The sequence below is a fragment of the Pan paniscus genome, chromosome 11, assembly GCF_029289425.2.
Source record: "Pan paniscus chromosome 11, NHGRI_mPanPan1-v2.0_pri, whole genome shotgun sequence".
Classification (NCBI taxonomy): Eukaryota; Metazoa; Chordata; class Mammalia; order Primates; family Hominidae; genus Pan; species Pan paniscus.
In genome coordinates this window covers 42,418,827-42,434,788 of record NC_073260.2, presented here as the reverse complement: position 1 = coordinate 42,434,788, position 15,962 = coordinate 42,418,827, and the positions used below count along the sequence as shown (strand labels likewise).

General features: G+C 44.2%; 1 protein-coding gene across 3 annotated transcripts; it reads right to left on the bottom strand.

Annotated features, from left to right (window-relative positions):
* Nucleotides 1-8,534: 8,534 nt before the first annotated feature.
* On the bottom strand, nucleotides 8,535-15,658 carry CTSV (cathepsin V). Of its 3 annotated transcripts, none has more exons than XM_034967839.3 (8): nucleotides 15,488-15,658; nucleotides 13,795-13,930; nucleotides 13,370-13,492; nucleotides 13,129-13,275; nucleotides 12,401-12,625; nucleotides 11,407-11,572; nucleotides 10,607-10,724; nucleotides 8,535-8,928 (listed from the first exon to the last, which is right to left on the bottom strand). In XM_034967839.3, the coding sequence occupies exons 2-8, from the start codon at nucleotides 13,918-13,920 to the stop codon at nucleotides 8,829-8,831; spliced, it is 1,005 nt and encodes a 334-aa protein (XP_034823730.1). In that variant the 5' UTR covers nucleotides 13,921-13,930; nucleotides 15,488-15,658; the 3' UTR covers nucleotides 8,535-8,828. The 3 variants fall into 3 exon arrangements, with proteins under 3 accessions (XP_034823730.1, XP_003820654.1, XP_008972298.1); XM_003820606.4 differs by lacking the exon at nucleotides 15,488-15,658 and adding an exon at nucleotides 14,952-15,105; XM_008974050.4 differs by lacking the exon at nucleotides 15,488-15,658 and adding an exon at nucleotides 14,815-15,018.
* Between the last annotated feature and the right edge of the window lie 304 nt (nucleotides 15,659-15,962).

The window sequence follows — 15,962 nt, the reverse complement described above, 5'->3', positions numbered from 1 at the left end:
CACGTTCATGTGGTAGACTGTTTCAGGCTGGGGAAGCTTGGGATACTCTGGCTTCACTACAGTTGTTCAAGAAATTATGGAAGTATTGCATTGTTCTCTTAGCATACAAACTTTGTTTTCTTTATTCTTATTATAAATCTTTTACAAAAAAGATAGTGCTAAATAAAATTGTCTTATCTCTTAGGACATGTTTGCTATTGAGTTTGTGAAGTTAATATCTTCATACTTGACTCATTAGCTTGAAGTCAAATTTCAATATTATTGTAATCTCTAACAATACTCCCATTATTTTCCAGTTCCTGTGTTTAGCCATGAAAACCAATGTCACTTCGACTGAGTTACTTCATTTCTATGAGCTCGTCTATTAAATAAGGCAGTTGGACAAGCTGTTTTCTACTATGCTCTCATAATCTCAAAGACAGTGACTGAGAGCCTGACTCTTTAAATGCTCAAAGTGAATTACTATTGATTTTTGCCTTTAAGACATTACTTAATGTGGTTATGACTTGTTTGATGTTAGGGAGTCTTTGATTAGAGTCCATTTCCAAGGTTAGCTTTGCTTCCATAGAAATGCAACTGCTATGCCATGACCTGAGTTAAAACCAATGGCCAAACTGTACCCTGTATGGAAGATTGGGGTTTCTTATCATCCAACTTAAGAACCACTGACCCTAGTGAAGTCCATGAAACAGAGAAGATAAACTCAGAGGAAAATACAATGTAAACTGCCAAACCAGACTGATGTACAGTCCATCAGTTGATGAAGACACTTCAACCAAATAGATGTCTTGAAAAATTATAGATGATAAAGTATCGAATGGCCAGATAAATTGACAGGGATTTTATTGATTTTACAAAGGATGACATAGTTTCACTGACACTGCACTATAAGAAATATAATAGCAAAAAGATATTGCCTCCCACCTCCCCCAACCCCCGAGAACTTTCGGTAACGGAATTTCAAACTAAACATTTCCTTTTCATCTTTTCTCTTCTCTTTTCTTTCTTTTTGAAACAGAGTCTCACCCTGTCTCCTGGGCTGGAATGCAGTGGCGTGATCTTGGGTCACTGCAACCTCTGCCTCCCAGATTCAAGTGATTCTGCTGCCTCAGCCTCCCACGTAGCTAGGACTACATGTGTGCGCCACCACACCGGGCTATTTTTTGTGTTTTTAGTAGAGACGGGGTTTCACCATGTTGGCCAGGCTGGTCTCGAACTCCTAACCTAAGGTGATCCACCTGCCTTGGCCTCCCAAAGTGCTGGGATTACAGGAGTGAGCCACTGTACCCAGCCAGACTAAACTTTTCTAAATGTCACGTGGAGGATGAAATTATTTGTATAAATGTTTTCGTAAGTATATTATAAAGCATTTCAACACCTAGTAATCCACCACTAAAAACATTAATTTTTAAAAATCATTGTGATATTTGGTACCATTATATAATGGAAAATAAGGTAAACATGCAGACTGTATACAGTCCAATTCAATTACCAAATATGAGCAAAACCTATTAGATCAATTTCTGGCTTTTTTTGAAGAAACCGAATCAAGTTTATTCAATAGCACCCCATGGTCTCAATGTAACAGGAAAGGAAAGAGGATGCTAAAACCCACCTCCTTTGATAACCTCCAATTAGATGACCAACTGGCCTGATTTGCCTGGGAGTAAGGGTTATCAGGATGTCGGACATTTAGTGTTAAAACCAGGGCACTCCGGGGCCTACTGGGACAGCTTGTCCTCTTCATCCCTCCAGGTCTTTTTAAAATGTGTGGAATATCCACATTTCTTTATCCTGGGACTTTTCTGTTTGCATGTAGGCTCTCCAGGAAGTCACAAAGCTGCACAACGGTGGGGCTGAGGAAATTAGCCAAGGAATCAGCCACGTCTCCGGGGCATCCGCCTCTTGTATTAGAGGTGTCTTCAGCTCTATCTTTGGGTGTCCAGGCTGCCACCAGGTAGCTAACACAGAACTGTCCTGGGCAACTTTTGTCTTTGGTACTCTGTGCTTTCCCTGTTGACATCCTCTGCTGCCACCTCCACAGGCCTCACATTGTATTCCCTGTGGCTCATGCCCGTGAACACTCTCCACAGGGACTTGCTTTCAGCACACTGTTAACTAATTGACAAAAATGCTAGCTATTGAAGCTCAAAGTGTGACCTCTTCCAGAAGTGCTGAGGTCTTAAAAGGTCATTCTCAGAGCTCAAAAATCTTTCAAAGACACAAAGCTAGACAGTAAAAATTGTTAGCTCTGTGAAAACCAAAGTGCAAAGCACTTAATAGCAATAGTTGTTTCTTACTGAGTACCATGTGTCGGGCACCATGCTAAATATTTCACAAACATTAATTCATACATACTACAGGAGCCCTGTGTGGTAGGTACTGAATCAAGCCCATTTCACAGGTAGAGATGCTGAGGCTGAGCTTGGTAATATGCCCTGCCCCATATCACAGAGCCAGAAAGATCAGAGCCTGATTTGAACCCGACTCCATGCTTATACACCTCAAAAGTCAGGCTCTTTTTTCCCCCACCATGAATACGTTATTTTTTTCTGATATCATACACATACATACACACACATACACCATATATATATATATATATATATATATATATATATATAGTTTTTGAAGACAGACAGGGTGTCACTCCATTGCCCAGGCTGGAATACAGTGGTGCAATCATAGCTCACTGTAACCTCAAACTCATGGGCTCCAGCAATCCTCCTGCCTTAGCCTCCCGAGTAGCTAGGACTGTAACTATACCCAGGTAATTTTTTTTTTTTCCCAGAGACAAGGTCTCGCTATGTTGCCCAGGTTGGTCTTGAACTCCTGGGCTCAAGCAATCTTCCAGCCTCAGCCTCCCAGAATCCTGGGATTACAGGTCTGAGCCACTATGCTGGGCCTCACATGTTAGGTGTTTTTTGTTTTGAGACGGACTTTTGCTCTTATTGCCAGGCTGGAGTATAGTGGTGCAATCTCGGCTCACTGCAACCTCCGCCTCCTGGGTTCAAGTGATTCTCCTGCCTCAGCCTCCCAAGTAGCTGGGATTACAGGCACCCGCCACCATGCCCAGCCAATTTTTTGTATATTTAGTAGAGATGGGTTTTCACCATGTTGGCCAGGCTTGTCTCGAACTCCTGACCTCAGGTGATCCACCCCTCAGCCTCCCAAAGTGCTGGGCTTACAGGCGTGAGCCACCACACCCAGCCACGTTAGGTTTTAATGAGGTCTCTTAGTTTGCAGCTAGGATCAAGTCCTCTCTCTTACCTCTCACTGATTCAGCCACATACAATTATTTTGATCACCTGCTATGCACCTATGGTGTTCTTGGCACTAGGAATCCTGCTGTGAGTGAAGCTGAGCTCCTGCCTTTGCATCTGTGAGCCCTTACAGTTCAAACTGTGTGGGATGCAACCAACCTCGGGTAGAAATTTTTTCTTTTTTTTTTGGAGACAGAGTCTCGCTCTGTCGCCCATGCTGGAGTGCAGTGGCGCGATCTCAGGTCACTGCAAGCTCCACCTCCCGGGTTCACACCATTCTCCTGCCTCAGCTTCCCGAGTAGCTGGGACTACAGGTGCCCACCACCACACCCGGCTAATTTTTTGTATTTTTAGTAGAGATGGGGTTTCACTGTGCGAGCCAGAATGGTCTCAATCTCTGACCTCATGATCTGCCCGCCTCGGCCTCCCAAAGTGCTGGGATTACAGGCGTGAGCCACTGCGCACAGCCCAATTTTTTTTTTTTTTAAAAGGATAGTCTGTGCTGAACATGTACAGACTTCTTTAACTTGTCATTATTCCCTAAAAAAAAAAATACAGTATAACAACTACTTACATAACATTTACAATGTGCTAGGTATCATAAGGAATCTAGAGATAAAGTATAAGGGAGGATGTGTGTAAGTTATATGTAAATACTACACCATTTTATATGAGGAACTTGAGCATCTGTGGATTTTGGTATCTGCAGGGGGTTGTGGAACCAATCCCCCATGGATATCAAGGGATGACTGTATGTGTGATGGGGCATGAGGAGGCCCTGAAGGCACAGGTAAGTTACAGGAAGAAGTGGTCCCAACACTGACAGTCCTAACTCCTGCTACATCATGTTTTCTTTCCCAGCCCACACCTATGGCCTCAGAGTTCCCTATCATCAACTGGGTGAGGAAGAGAAAACTTGGGCCTGATTTATAGATGGTTCTGTACAATATCCAGGCACCAACCAATGGATGCTGCGGGATTACAGCACGTTTCTGAGACATCCTTGAAGAACAGAGGTGAAGGGAAACAAAACTTTCAGCAGTGTACTTGGTTGTTCATTTTGCTTGGAAGAAGAAATAGCCAGGTGTATGATTATATACCATTCTATGGGCTACGGTTAATGATTTGGCTGGGTGACCACAGACTTGTAATGAACATGATTGGCAAATTGGTGATAAAGGGGTCTGGGGAACGCCTATCTGAACAGATATCTCTGAATGGGTAAAAAAAAAAAAACAAGTGAAGATATTTGTATCCCATGTGAATTCTCACAAAAGGGTGACCTCAGCAGAGGAGGATTTTAATAACTGAGTGAATAGGATGACCTTTCTCTGGATACCAGTCAGCCTCTTTCCCCAGCCACCCTGGGGTTCACGAACAAAGTGGACATGGTGGCAAGAATAGAGGTTATGCATGGGATCAGCAACATAAGGATGTAAGCAAGGGAGGGAGTGTGACTATTTGCTTCACTCATGTCCCCAGAGCCTAGCACAGTGCTATTGCATAGGAGCCCAATAAATAGTAGATCCTTGAACAACATGGGTTTGAACTGACGGTCCACTTATACACAGATTTTCTTCCGCCTTTGCAACCCAAGACAGCAACTCCAACCCTGCTTCTTACTCCTCCTCCTCAGCCTATTGAATGTGAAGACAACAGCGATAAAGACCTTTATGATGATCTACTTTCACTTAGTAAATATAATTTATCTTCCTTGTGATTGCCTTTTTTTTTTTTTTTTGAGACGGAGTCTCGCTCTGTTGCCCAGGCTGGAGTGCAGTGGCGCAATCTTGGCTCACCGCAAGCTCCGCCTCCCGGGTTGACGCCATTCTCCCGCCTCAGTCTCCTGAGTAGCTGCGAATACAGGTGTCGGCCACAACACCCGGCTAATTTTGTTTTTGTATTTTTATTAGAGATGGGGTTTCACCATGTTAGCCAGGATGGTCTTGATGTCATGACCTCGTGATCTGCCTGCCTCGGCCTCTCAAAGCACTGGGATTACAAGTGTGAGCCAACGTGCCTGGCCATGATTTTCTTAATGACATTTTTTTCTCTAGCTTACTGTAAGCACACAGTATTTTACAATACATACACAAAATATGTGTTAATTGGCTGTTTATGTTATCAGCAAGGCTTCCAGTCAACAGTAGGCTATTAGTAGAAAAGTTTTGGAGGAATTAAAGTTATATGCAAATATTTGGCTGCACAAGGGTTGGTGCCCCTAACCTCTGCATTGTTCAAGGATCAACTGTATCCAAATGAATAAATACACTGCAGAACAAGAACACGTTGCAGCTTAGTAATAGTTTTACTTATTAACTTACTTAAAAAGAGATAATGAACATTTGTGAAATTGTTTACAATTGAGATATCCATACACACAAGTCATGTGATGTGTGATGTTTTGGTCAGTGACTGCATATATGATAGTGGTCCCATAAAATTATGACCCTATATTTTTACTGTACTTTTCTCTGTTCAGATACACGAATACTTACCACTGTGTTACAACTGTGTACAGTACTCAGCACAGTGATGTGTTGCACAGGTGCGTAGCTTAGGAGCAACAGGCTGAACCATATAGCCTAGGTGTGTAATAGCCTATACCATCTAGGTTTGTGTCAGTGTACTCTATGATGTTCAAGTCATGATGAAATCACCCAAGACACATTTCTCAGAATGTATCCCCATCATTAAGCAACACATGACTGTATATATACATTTACTAATGTTTGTTATTTTTAATACAGAGAAGTTTCTTGTTTTTTAGAAATTTTATCAGTTACAAAAGGAAATAACATTTAGAAAACAGTTTCAACTTTCATAGGCAAAACATACACATGAACCACACATAGGGCTGAGTGGATGTTTCCTTATTACTAAGTCCATAGCCTCTAGTATGATGCCCAAGTGTCATAACTACACTCCCACATCAGCAAACTCCTCCCTCTTAATATGCTCAGTCATTTCTATCTCACCCTTCCTTACTTCCTTTGCAATTCAAGTAAGAAAACAAACAATTTAGATGTTCGAGTATAGGAAATATTTGCCGAGACCAGCTTGGTCATGGAGACCCTAACCCAGAGGCACTAGAGAAATTAAAGACACACACCCAGAAATATAGCATGCAGAGTGGGAAATCAGGGGACTCACAGCTTTCAGAGCTGAGAGCCCCGAACAGAGATTTACCCATGTTTATTGACAGCAAGCCAGTGATAAACATTGTTTCTACAGATTATAGATTAACTAAAAGTATTCCTTCCGGAAACGAAACAAAGGCATGGGGTCTGGCTAGTTATCTGCAGCAGGAACATGTCCTTAAGGCACAGATCGCTCATGCTATTGTTTGTGGTTTAGGAACACCTTTAAGCCGTTTTCCCGCCCTGGGTGGTCCAGGTGTTCCTTGCTCTCATTCTGGTAAACCTTCAGCATGGCGTCATGGCCATCATGAACCTGTCACAGTACTGCAGAGATTTTGTTTATGGCCAGATTTGGGGGCATATCCCCAGCAAATATTGGTTAAGTCTGTGCTTCAGACTAGATTTTTCAAGTCTACTGGCTTGTTTGAAAAACGCTTTTAGACAACACATCAGGTTTGTAACTTTTCACAAGTTTAAAATATTTCAAAGGTCTTTGAAAATTATAAAATCTTGAAATATCTCTATTTTAGTTTTCCGAGGGGTGCTGTTTTGACAGATTTGAAATTTTTTTATTTGAATAAAAAGCCATCACTCTTTCATTCAATTTAGTGCCTAGATGTTTCCTTAGAGCCTGGGTTGTTGTTCCAAGAATCTGTGGAGAGTACCGTCTTAGCCTGCTGCTGCAAAGACGAAGGAATCCTTTCTCAGAGAAAACTCAAGACTGAATATGGTAGACTGGATTTTCCAGAGATGGCTGTGGACATAGGCTATCGAAGGGTTTTTGGGATACACAGTCCCACATGCCCCTTCCCTCCCATTGCATTCACAATGGATCACCTTTCGATTAAATTTCACCAGCTCATCCCAGGTATTTTTTTATTTGACTGGAAACATGGGCTTTTAAAACACACACAGGGCTCTCCTTTAGCCTGCAGAAAGTGGGTATATCTTTACTATTTTCTCCTGCTCATAAAAATACATGCTTTTCACTAAACGAGTTAAATAATCACCCATAATTCACCCACAAGTTTGGTGTACTTTCTTCCAGTATTTTAAATATGCAAAAATATCATTTTATTTGTATTTACTACCTGTGTAACTATATGCTTAGCCTTTTCCCCCCCCATTTTGAGTTTATTTTTAATTCAGGGATTAGGTAGCCAGAGTCTGGCCTAGTGACTTCTGACCTTTCACTTGTGATCTCTTATCCATCTTCGGCCAGAGGCCTCTTTTTGTAGCCCAGCCTCATCTCTTGTGGACCTTGAACAAATTTCTCCAGCTACTGTCAAATGCCTGAGATTTGTTAACCACACCATTTATTTTTGCTAACACTAGTTAACAAATAAGCTTTTCTAGAAGAGCTAGGTGGAATATGTCATCAGAGACTTGGAATGAAAACAAAATACCCTTGGTAACTTACTTGCACCTGCGTCTTCCTCAGACTGCAAAGTGGTCACCAGCAATTCAGAGAGGCTCCAGTAACAAGCGGCTTCACTTTTTATCACATAACCTAACCATCTTGAGGTTATGTGTCAAAGGAAGAAGACATTTCCTTTTCTAAAAAGTCAACTGCTTTCTTCTTTACTAAAACAATTTAGGGGCCGGGCGCAGTGGCTCACATCTGTAATCCCAACGCTTTGGGAGGCTGAGGCGGGTGGATCACGAGGTCGAGAGTTCAAGACCAGCCTGGCCAAGGTGGTGAAACCCTCTCTCTACTAAAAATACACTAGGCGTGGTGGCACGCGCCTGTAATCCCAGCTACTCGGGAGGCTGAGGCAGAGAATTGCTTAAACCCGGGAGGCAGAGGTTGCAGTGAGCTGAGATCACGCTACTGCACTCCAGCCTTGGTGACAGAGTGAGAGAGACTCCGTCTCATAAAAAAAAAAAAAAAATGTAGGTTTGTCCTTCCAAATTGTTTATCAAATTTTGGTAGATTCAGGAGTTGGGTTACACACAGTAACTGGGCAGCTGATATAAAGTCTGTATTTTTATAACTACTCAAGAGCCAGGAAGCCAGCTTTCTGCTAGCATCTTTCTCCTAACATACCATTGGCACATGAAGTTATTATTTCAGAGCTTAATTATATTTCCTGACTACACAAAAAGCCAATGCATTAAAAAAAGGCCCACCTTTATATACGAATTAAAATTTATTTCAAACTGTTTTGTACATCTTTTTAAAAAATGAAAATTCAAAAGTCTTAGAATTAAGCAATGAGTCTTTGATATCATAAAGCTGTGTATAACAATAATTAAAGTAGTGGTAACATTTTACCCTTGTAAAAATGTCACAGAATTAAAATCTCAACTTGGATCCTCAATGATTCAACTGGTTTATATTACACAATAAGCGTTTGGTCAGTTTCAAGATAAAATTTCCCCAGACAAGCTGTCCTTAAGTCCTTCCTCCTCACCATCCATCAGCTCACACATTGGGGTAGCTGGCTGCTGTGGCGATTCCACAGTGGTTTTTCTTGTCTTTGGCTATTTTTACATAGCCATTCGAGCCCCATTCTGGACCCCAGCTGAAAGAGGAGCAGGTTTTCCATTTTATACAAGGAATCAAGGGAAAATTGGCTCCATTAATAATAATAGCTATTACTTAAACAGTGCTTCCCATGTGTCAGGCACTATTCTAAGTGCTGTTAATATCCATTTATAAATGTCCTGAGGCTGGGCACAGTGGCTCACGCCTGCAATCCCAGCACTTTGGGAGGCCGAGGTGGGCAGATCACTTGAGGTCAGGAGTTTGAGACCAGCTTGGCCAATCTGGTGAAACCTCGTCTCTATTAAAAATACAAAAATTGGCCAGGCGCGGTGCATGCCTGTAATCCCAGCACTTTGGGAGGCTGAGGCGGGTGGATCACCTGAGGTTTCAGGAGTTTGAGACCAGCTTGACCAACATGGTGAAACCCTGCCTCTACTAAATTAAAAAAAAAAAAAAAAAAAAATTAACCGGGCATGTAATCCCAGCTACTTGGGAGGCTGAGGCAGGAGAATCATCATTTGAACCCAGGAGGCAGAGGTTCCAGTGAGCCAAGATTGCACCACTGCACTTCAGCCTGGGCAAGAAGAGCAAAACTCCATCTCAAAAGAAAAAAACAAACAAAAAAACCCCCATAAAAATTGGCCAGGCGTGGTGGCGCATGCCTGTAGTCCCAGCTACTTGGGAGGCTGAGGCAGGAGAATCACTTGAACCCGAGAGGTGGAGGCTGCAGTGAGCTGAGATTGCACCACTGCACTCTTGCCTGAGTGACAGAGCAAGACTCCATCTCAGAATAAAATAAAACTGGCTGGGCACAGTGGCTCATGTCTGTAATACCAGTGCTTTGGGAGGCCAAGGCAGGCGGATCACATGAGGTCAGTTCAACAGCAGCCTGGCGTACATGGTGAAACCCCGTCTCTACTAAAAAATACAAAAAAAATTAGCTGGGTATGGTAGCACATCCCTGTAGTCCCAGCTACTTGGGAGGCTGAGGCAGGAGAATCACTTGAACTCAGGAGGCGGAGGTTGCAGTGAGCTGAGATCGTGCCACTGCACTCCAGCCTGGGTGACAGAGCGACACTCTGTCTCAAAAAATAAATAAACGAATGAATGAATGAATATATTGATTATTGTGGGTCCTTAACTATTTAAGATACTGAGGCAGAACTGGAATTCCACTGTAGCAGTCTGTCCCCACATACTACCTTATGTCACATCTCAATTAAAGAATGCTAATTGTGAGAAAATAGATTCTGACAACCTTCAAAGCCTGAGAGCTGGGGAGTGAAATTCGATGACAGGGCATCCAATGACAATAGAAGGATGCACACAGACCACTGGACTCCCGGATGATCTCTCAGACTTAACAAAGAACCAGCAGAGGCAGATGTTTCTGCTTACTATTCCTTGTTGAAAAATTAGACAGAAAAAAGCAATCAGCTCTCAAACCTACAGGTCCACAGTCCTTTGTCTGAAACCCTTGAGGCCTAATGTGTTTCAGAATTTAAAAATTTTCAAAACTTAGTAATAAAATATTACAAATACATAGCAATAACTCCAAAAAGCTTGGTACGGAATCTTATAATCAAACATTAATATTTCTGTGTTCACTCCAAGTAGAAGAAGGACTTTTGGAATTTTGAAATTGAGCTTTTGTGAACTTGTATCCAAATACTGATTTGGAACAAAAATTCCCTTTTCAATTTTGAGTTTTATACCTGTTTTTGACGAGCCAATACTTGCTGTTATTCGAATTTGCTCCTTCAAAGCCGTAGCCAACCACCAGAACACCATGATCCAGGTTTTTGCTGCTGCAGTCTGGTTCAAAATAAATGCCTGGGAGAGTAAAATCAATGCTGGGGTGAGAAGCTCCAAGCGACATGTGACAGTAACCCACCCTACCACCCTCCATAAGGGAGGCATCTCTAAATTCAGTAAAATGTCATAAACAAATGCCAAATAAGGACCCAAACAATATTGGCCGGAAAACAGTAATGGCTGATAAAGGAAAAAAGTCAACCTCGACTCACTAGAAATCAACTAACTTCAACTAAGTTCAAGATATTTTCTACCAAAAAAAAAGAAAATCCAAAAGATAAAACCTATTGTTTACAGAAGGTGATTTAGATATCTCTGAGCCCAAATACCAACTCGCATAATCCCTTTCTGTTCCTAGGATGTCAGTCTAAAATAGCACCAAAATAAACAAACAAAAACTTGAAGGGGATTCTTTACAGTCCTAATTACAGTAGTAAAAAACTTTGAGAAAAAAAGGCCCAACAACTGGAAAATAGTTTGGAAAATTAGGTTGTCTCTATACAATTACATAGCCATTTAAAAATATTTATGAGAAGTTTAACATAACTAAGTATTTTCTCATGTCAAATGCAAACATCACTATGTTAAATGCTCACTCTCAAAATACTACATTCCTGCAAAGCAGGATGTCATATCCAAGAATCAATCACGGTGATGCTTCCCAATTCTGCCTAAATTTCTATAATAAAATGACACTTACCTGATTTGTAGAACTGGAAGGACGAATGGCCTGCATCCATAGCAACGGAGATGGGCCCCACAGTTGCGACTGCTTTCATCAGGGCCTTCTCCTTTCCAGGTGTGACCACTGTGAAGCCAGTGTCATTAGCAACAGAATTCTCAGGTCTGTACTTACAGATTTCATCCTTTTAAAGTTAAAGGGGGAGAGACTTATCACTACCATCTACCTCCTGGGGAACATTAGTTCTAGAACCGAAACACTCAGCAATTTGCAACCTAGGATTTCCAAATCAACACCCTTATAAATCGTCCCATGAAATAAAATGCTATTCGTTGATTTGAAAATGAAAAATTAGTTGACATTTCTTCAATGAGAACCCCTAGGTCAATCTGTCCATAAAAAATTTTTCACAATGGATAAAGTTCTATTATATGTAGAATGGTTTGCTTATTCTCCATGTTATGTAAAAGCAAGAACAGCTATGTGTTAACCATCTAATGTTACTTATATGGTAACCATTAGCTGTTGACCATCTCACCAGAGAACTGTGCAAAGGCTAATAATTTTTTTTTTTTTTTGAGATGGAGTCTCGCTCTGCGGCCCAGGCTGGAGTGTAGTGGTGCGATCTTGGCTCACTGCAAGCTCCGCCTCCCGGGTTCACGTCATTCTCCTGCCTCAGTCTCCTGAGTAGCTGGGACTACGGGCGCCCGCCACCAGGCCGGGCTAATTTTTTTGTATTTTTAGTAGAGACGGGGTTTCACTGTGTTAGCCAGGATTGTCTTGATCTCCTGACCTCGTGATCCGCCTGTCTCGGCCTCCCAAACTGCTGGGATTACAGGTGATCCACCACGCCTGGCCAAAGGCTAATAATTTATAATGACAATACTCACGGTTTGCAGATGTAGATTCTACCATATAAAATGTGAATTCTGAAAAAAGTATCTGTTATCTCTGAAAGTGTTCCACTTTCCAAAAGCAGAGCACGAATGACAAGATAAGGAGCTCCATTTACCATTGCTACATATGGATAGGATTCCTCAGAGTCCAGGCCTCCGTTCTCCTTGACATACTGGAAGGCCCTAGCCATGAAGCCACCATTGCAGCCCTGATTGCCTTGAGGACGCGAACAGTCCACCAGATTCTGCTCGCTCAGTGAGACAAGTTTCCCAGTTTTCCGGAACATCTGTCCTTCAAGAGCACCAGTTGCACTAAAAGCCCAACAAGAACCACACTGTTTCTAAAAAGGGAGAAAAAAAAGCTGTCAATTTACAAGACCAATACAAATACAGTACCCCATAATTGAATTATCTGAATATTCTTTAAAAAAAAAAAAAACCCATCGCCACACTTTGGGAGGCCGAGGCGGGTAGATCACTTGAGGAGAGGAGTTTGAAATCAGCCTGGCCAACATGGTGAAACCCTGTCGCTACTAAAAATACACAAAAATTAGCTGGGCATGGTGGTGAGCACTTGCAATCCCAGCTACTCGGGAGGTGGAGGCAGGAGAATCTCTTGAACCCAGGAGTCAGAGGTTGCAGTGAGACGAGATCACGCCATTGCAATCCAGCCTGGGCAACAAGAGCAAAACTCCGTCTCAAATAAGCAAACAAAAAAAACACCAAAAACCAAAAATACAAAAAACCCATCACCATATGTTGTGCCACCATCTACCACAGCAATGACACCAATTCCTTCTTGGCTTTCCTGTGGAGACAGGGTCTGAATCTGACGCTGTCTCACCTGATTCTTCACTGGCGTCACGTAGCCTTTCTTTCTCCAATCCACAGATTTGGGAAGATCAAGAAACAGAGGCTCACGGAACACTTTCCCCTTCCTGAATTTCTGGTTTCGAAAGCAACCCATCATCTGCCTGAATTCTTCATTGGTCTTCAAGGAAAAGTAAATAAAATGTTAAAAGCAAGACTATTTTGGTGAAGAACTGAGAAGCAGCACAGAGTTCAGCAATCCTTGCCACACTCACCATGTCACCAAAAGCATTCATGGCCATTGTGAAGCCATGTTTCCCTTGGCTGTATTCCCCATTGTGCAGTTCAATCATTTTCATATTCTTTTCCCACACTGCTCTCCTCCATCCTTCTTCATTCTAGAGGCAAACATATAGCTGGTGGACTTTATGTCTACTTACCCAACCCATGTTCACCAAGCCGATTTGCGGGCAGAAATGGAAGAGAAACCATGGCCAGGGATGGGTTGATACTTCTCTGGGAGCTGTTCTCCAAGCCAAGACACAATGGAGATATATGCCCATATTGCACCTATAATGGGTGCTGTTAGGTTATTGCCTGGTAAGGTCTGGTGTCTAGAAGCTACTCTCTGGCTATCAACTCCCAACAGCAAGGACCATTCTCTCCAGAGTCCCTCTGGACAGTTTCAGATGTTACCAACCGCGCCATATAATCTTCTGTGTGTTGCCTTCCACTGGTACCACTTTGTATCCAAATTTTGGTCAAATTTTGGAACAGCGGAGGCTATTCCCAAGCAAAAGGCAGCCAGGACGAGCGAAAGATTCATGTTTCAAAACCTAGAAAGAGAAAAGAAATGAGTATCTGATTAGACCAATCCTAAAAAGCCATCTTACAGCCCCCGTGGAATAAAAATATTTCAATTATTCTCCCTAGCATTTCCCCAAGGACTGTGGAAGAGGCTGAAACAGGCCAAGTGGAGGTATTTGATGGGCCCACCAAAATTAAAAGCAGCCTGCAGAGTTGGAGGCGTTGAAACAGCATATGCGATAATTTAGGGTATGAGAAGGGTGTGAAAGATACCTGACGGGTGAGAAGCTTAAGGCAACAACTAGAAAACTAGGAAAGAGTTGGTCCAGGTTTTGCACCAATTGTACTGAGGTCATCCAGGCAAAACCTCACTAATGAAGACGTACCATCCCAAGTAGATGCAAGCGGATCCCCAAGGAACACCACCTCACACCTTCTTGGCTGATACACAGCAGGAGATGAGCTATGTCTTCCAACCTCTCCTTTTGGAATAAAACCTTTCGGGAATCCCTTTCCAGGAGACACTGGGAAGGAGAGCACCCACTATTCCCGCCGTCCCACACTTGGGTCTGTGCTACTCGCTCCCCTAAACCGGGGCAGGGTCACGAGGCCGCGCCGCTGGAAGCCAGGGGCCCCAGGGCCAGGGCCCGGACCGGGGCAGGCAGCTCCCGGAGCTCCGGGCGGGCCAGGACCGGGGCCGCACCGCCTGCTCTCGCCCTCTGCACGCGCCGCCGCGCCCCGAGAATGTTTGCGGCGGCGCAGGGAGCGGGGGCTCCGCGGCCAGGCTGGGGGCATGAAGCCGCCCGGTCCGGTCCGGCTTCAGCCCACAGGATGACTGACCTGCACCGCCCGGGCCCTCCCAGTGGTGCCGGCGCCCCCCTGGGGTCTCCAACCGCCTTCCCCCGTTCCCCACCTCGAGGCTGGCAGAGCTCCGGGCAGAAGCTCTCACTCCCAGGGGTCGCGCCCGCCTCCTCTCAGTGTCCCTAAAGGGGGGGTTCCCTCCTCCAGTCCCCCTTCGCCCTGTCCCTCGGTCTGGTCGGGGACGCTCACCAGCAGCCGTCGCAGCTGCGCAGGCGCCCTCAGCAAACAAGCCTCTGAGATTACAGACGTCCGTGGTCTGGTGCAGGTTCGCCCGCCTCGGGATTTAAGTTTCCAGTGGGCCTTCCCCGCCCCCACCGCCTTCCCGCGCTGCGATTGGCTGTGCCGGCCACTGGGCGGGGCCCCGGGCGCTTAGAGCCCGCGCGTGACGCAGCCCAGTCCCAACTCGTTTCAGGTCTGGGCGCGCCTACCTCAATAGACCCTGGCTGCGGGAAGCTGGGCCAGGCGCCCGGGGGCTGCGCGGAGGAGGGGGAGGCGCCTCCCTCAAGGGCTCAGATCTACTGACTATCCCGACTTACTGCGCTGAGCGGGTGGTTTACAGCGAGCTCTGTGTGGTATTTCAGTCCCTACTTTAACTTAGTCCTAGAGTTTTTGGTGAAAATCTGCAGGGCCGGGAGCCAGGGTACTCTCGTTCGGTGGCTCCTGTTTAGTCCACGGCAAAGGTGGGACGGAGTGGAAGAACGCACAGCCCCCCGCAAAAGCATTACCTTCCACTTAAGGGTGGGTGCATCAGGGCTTTAGAAGAATCTGGTAAGGAAAGGCACTCCCAAACCACGGGATGGATGGTCGAGACCGGACACCAGGAGGGACGGGACTAGCTGATAGGGTGTCCAGAGACCGCGGAGCGTTTTGTGGTGCGTCCTTCCCAGTCTGTTGCATTCAGGAATTCTTCCTTCTCCCATGTCTTTCAATAACAACAACAACAACAACAACAAAAAAGAGTTACAGAAATATTTGGTTAATAAAGAGAAAAGCGTTGAGAATGGTGAAATTGCTTTAAAAATTTTTCTTTTGTAGAGATGGAGTTTGGCTAAGTTTCCTTAGGCTGCTCTTGAATTCCTGGCCTCAAGCGATCCTCCCCTCTCAGCCTCCCAAAAGTGGTGGGATTACAGGCGTGAGCCACTACGCCCAGTCTGAGAGTGGTGGAAATTGCTTTTACTTACCTACTCTCTGCTTATGGGT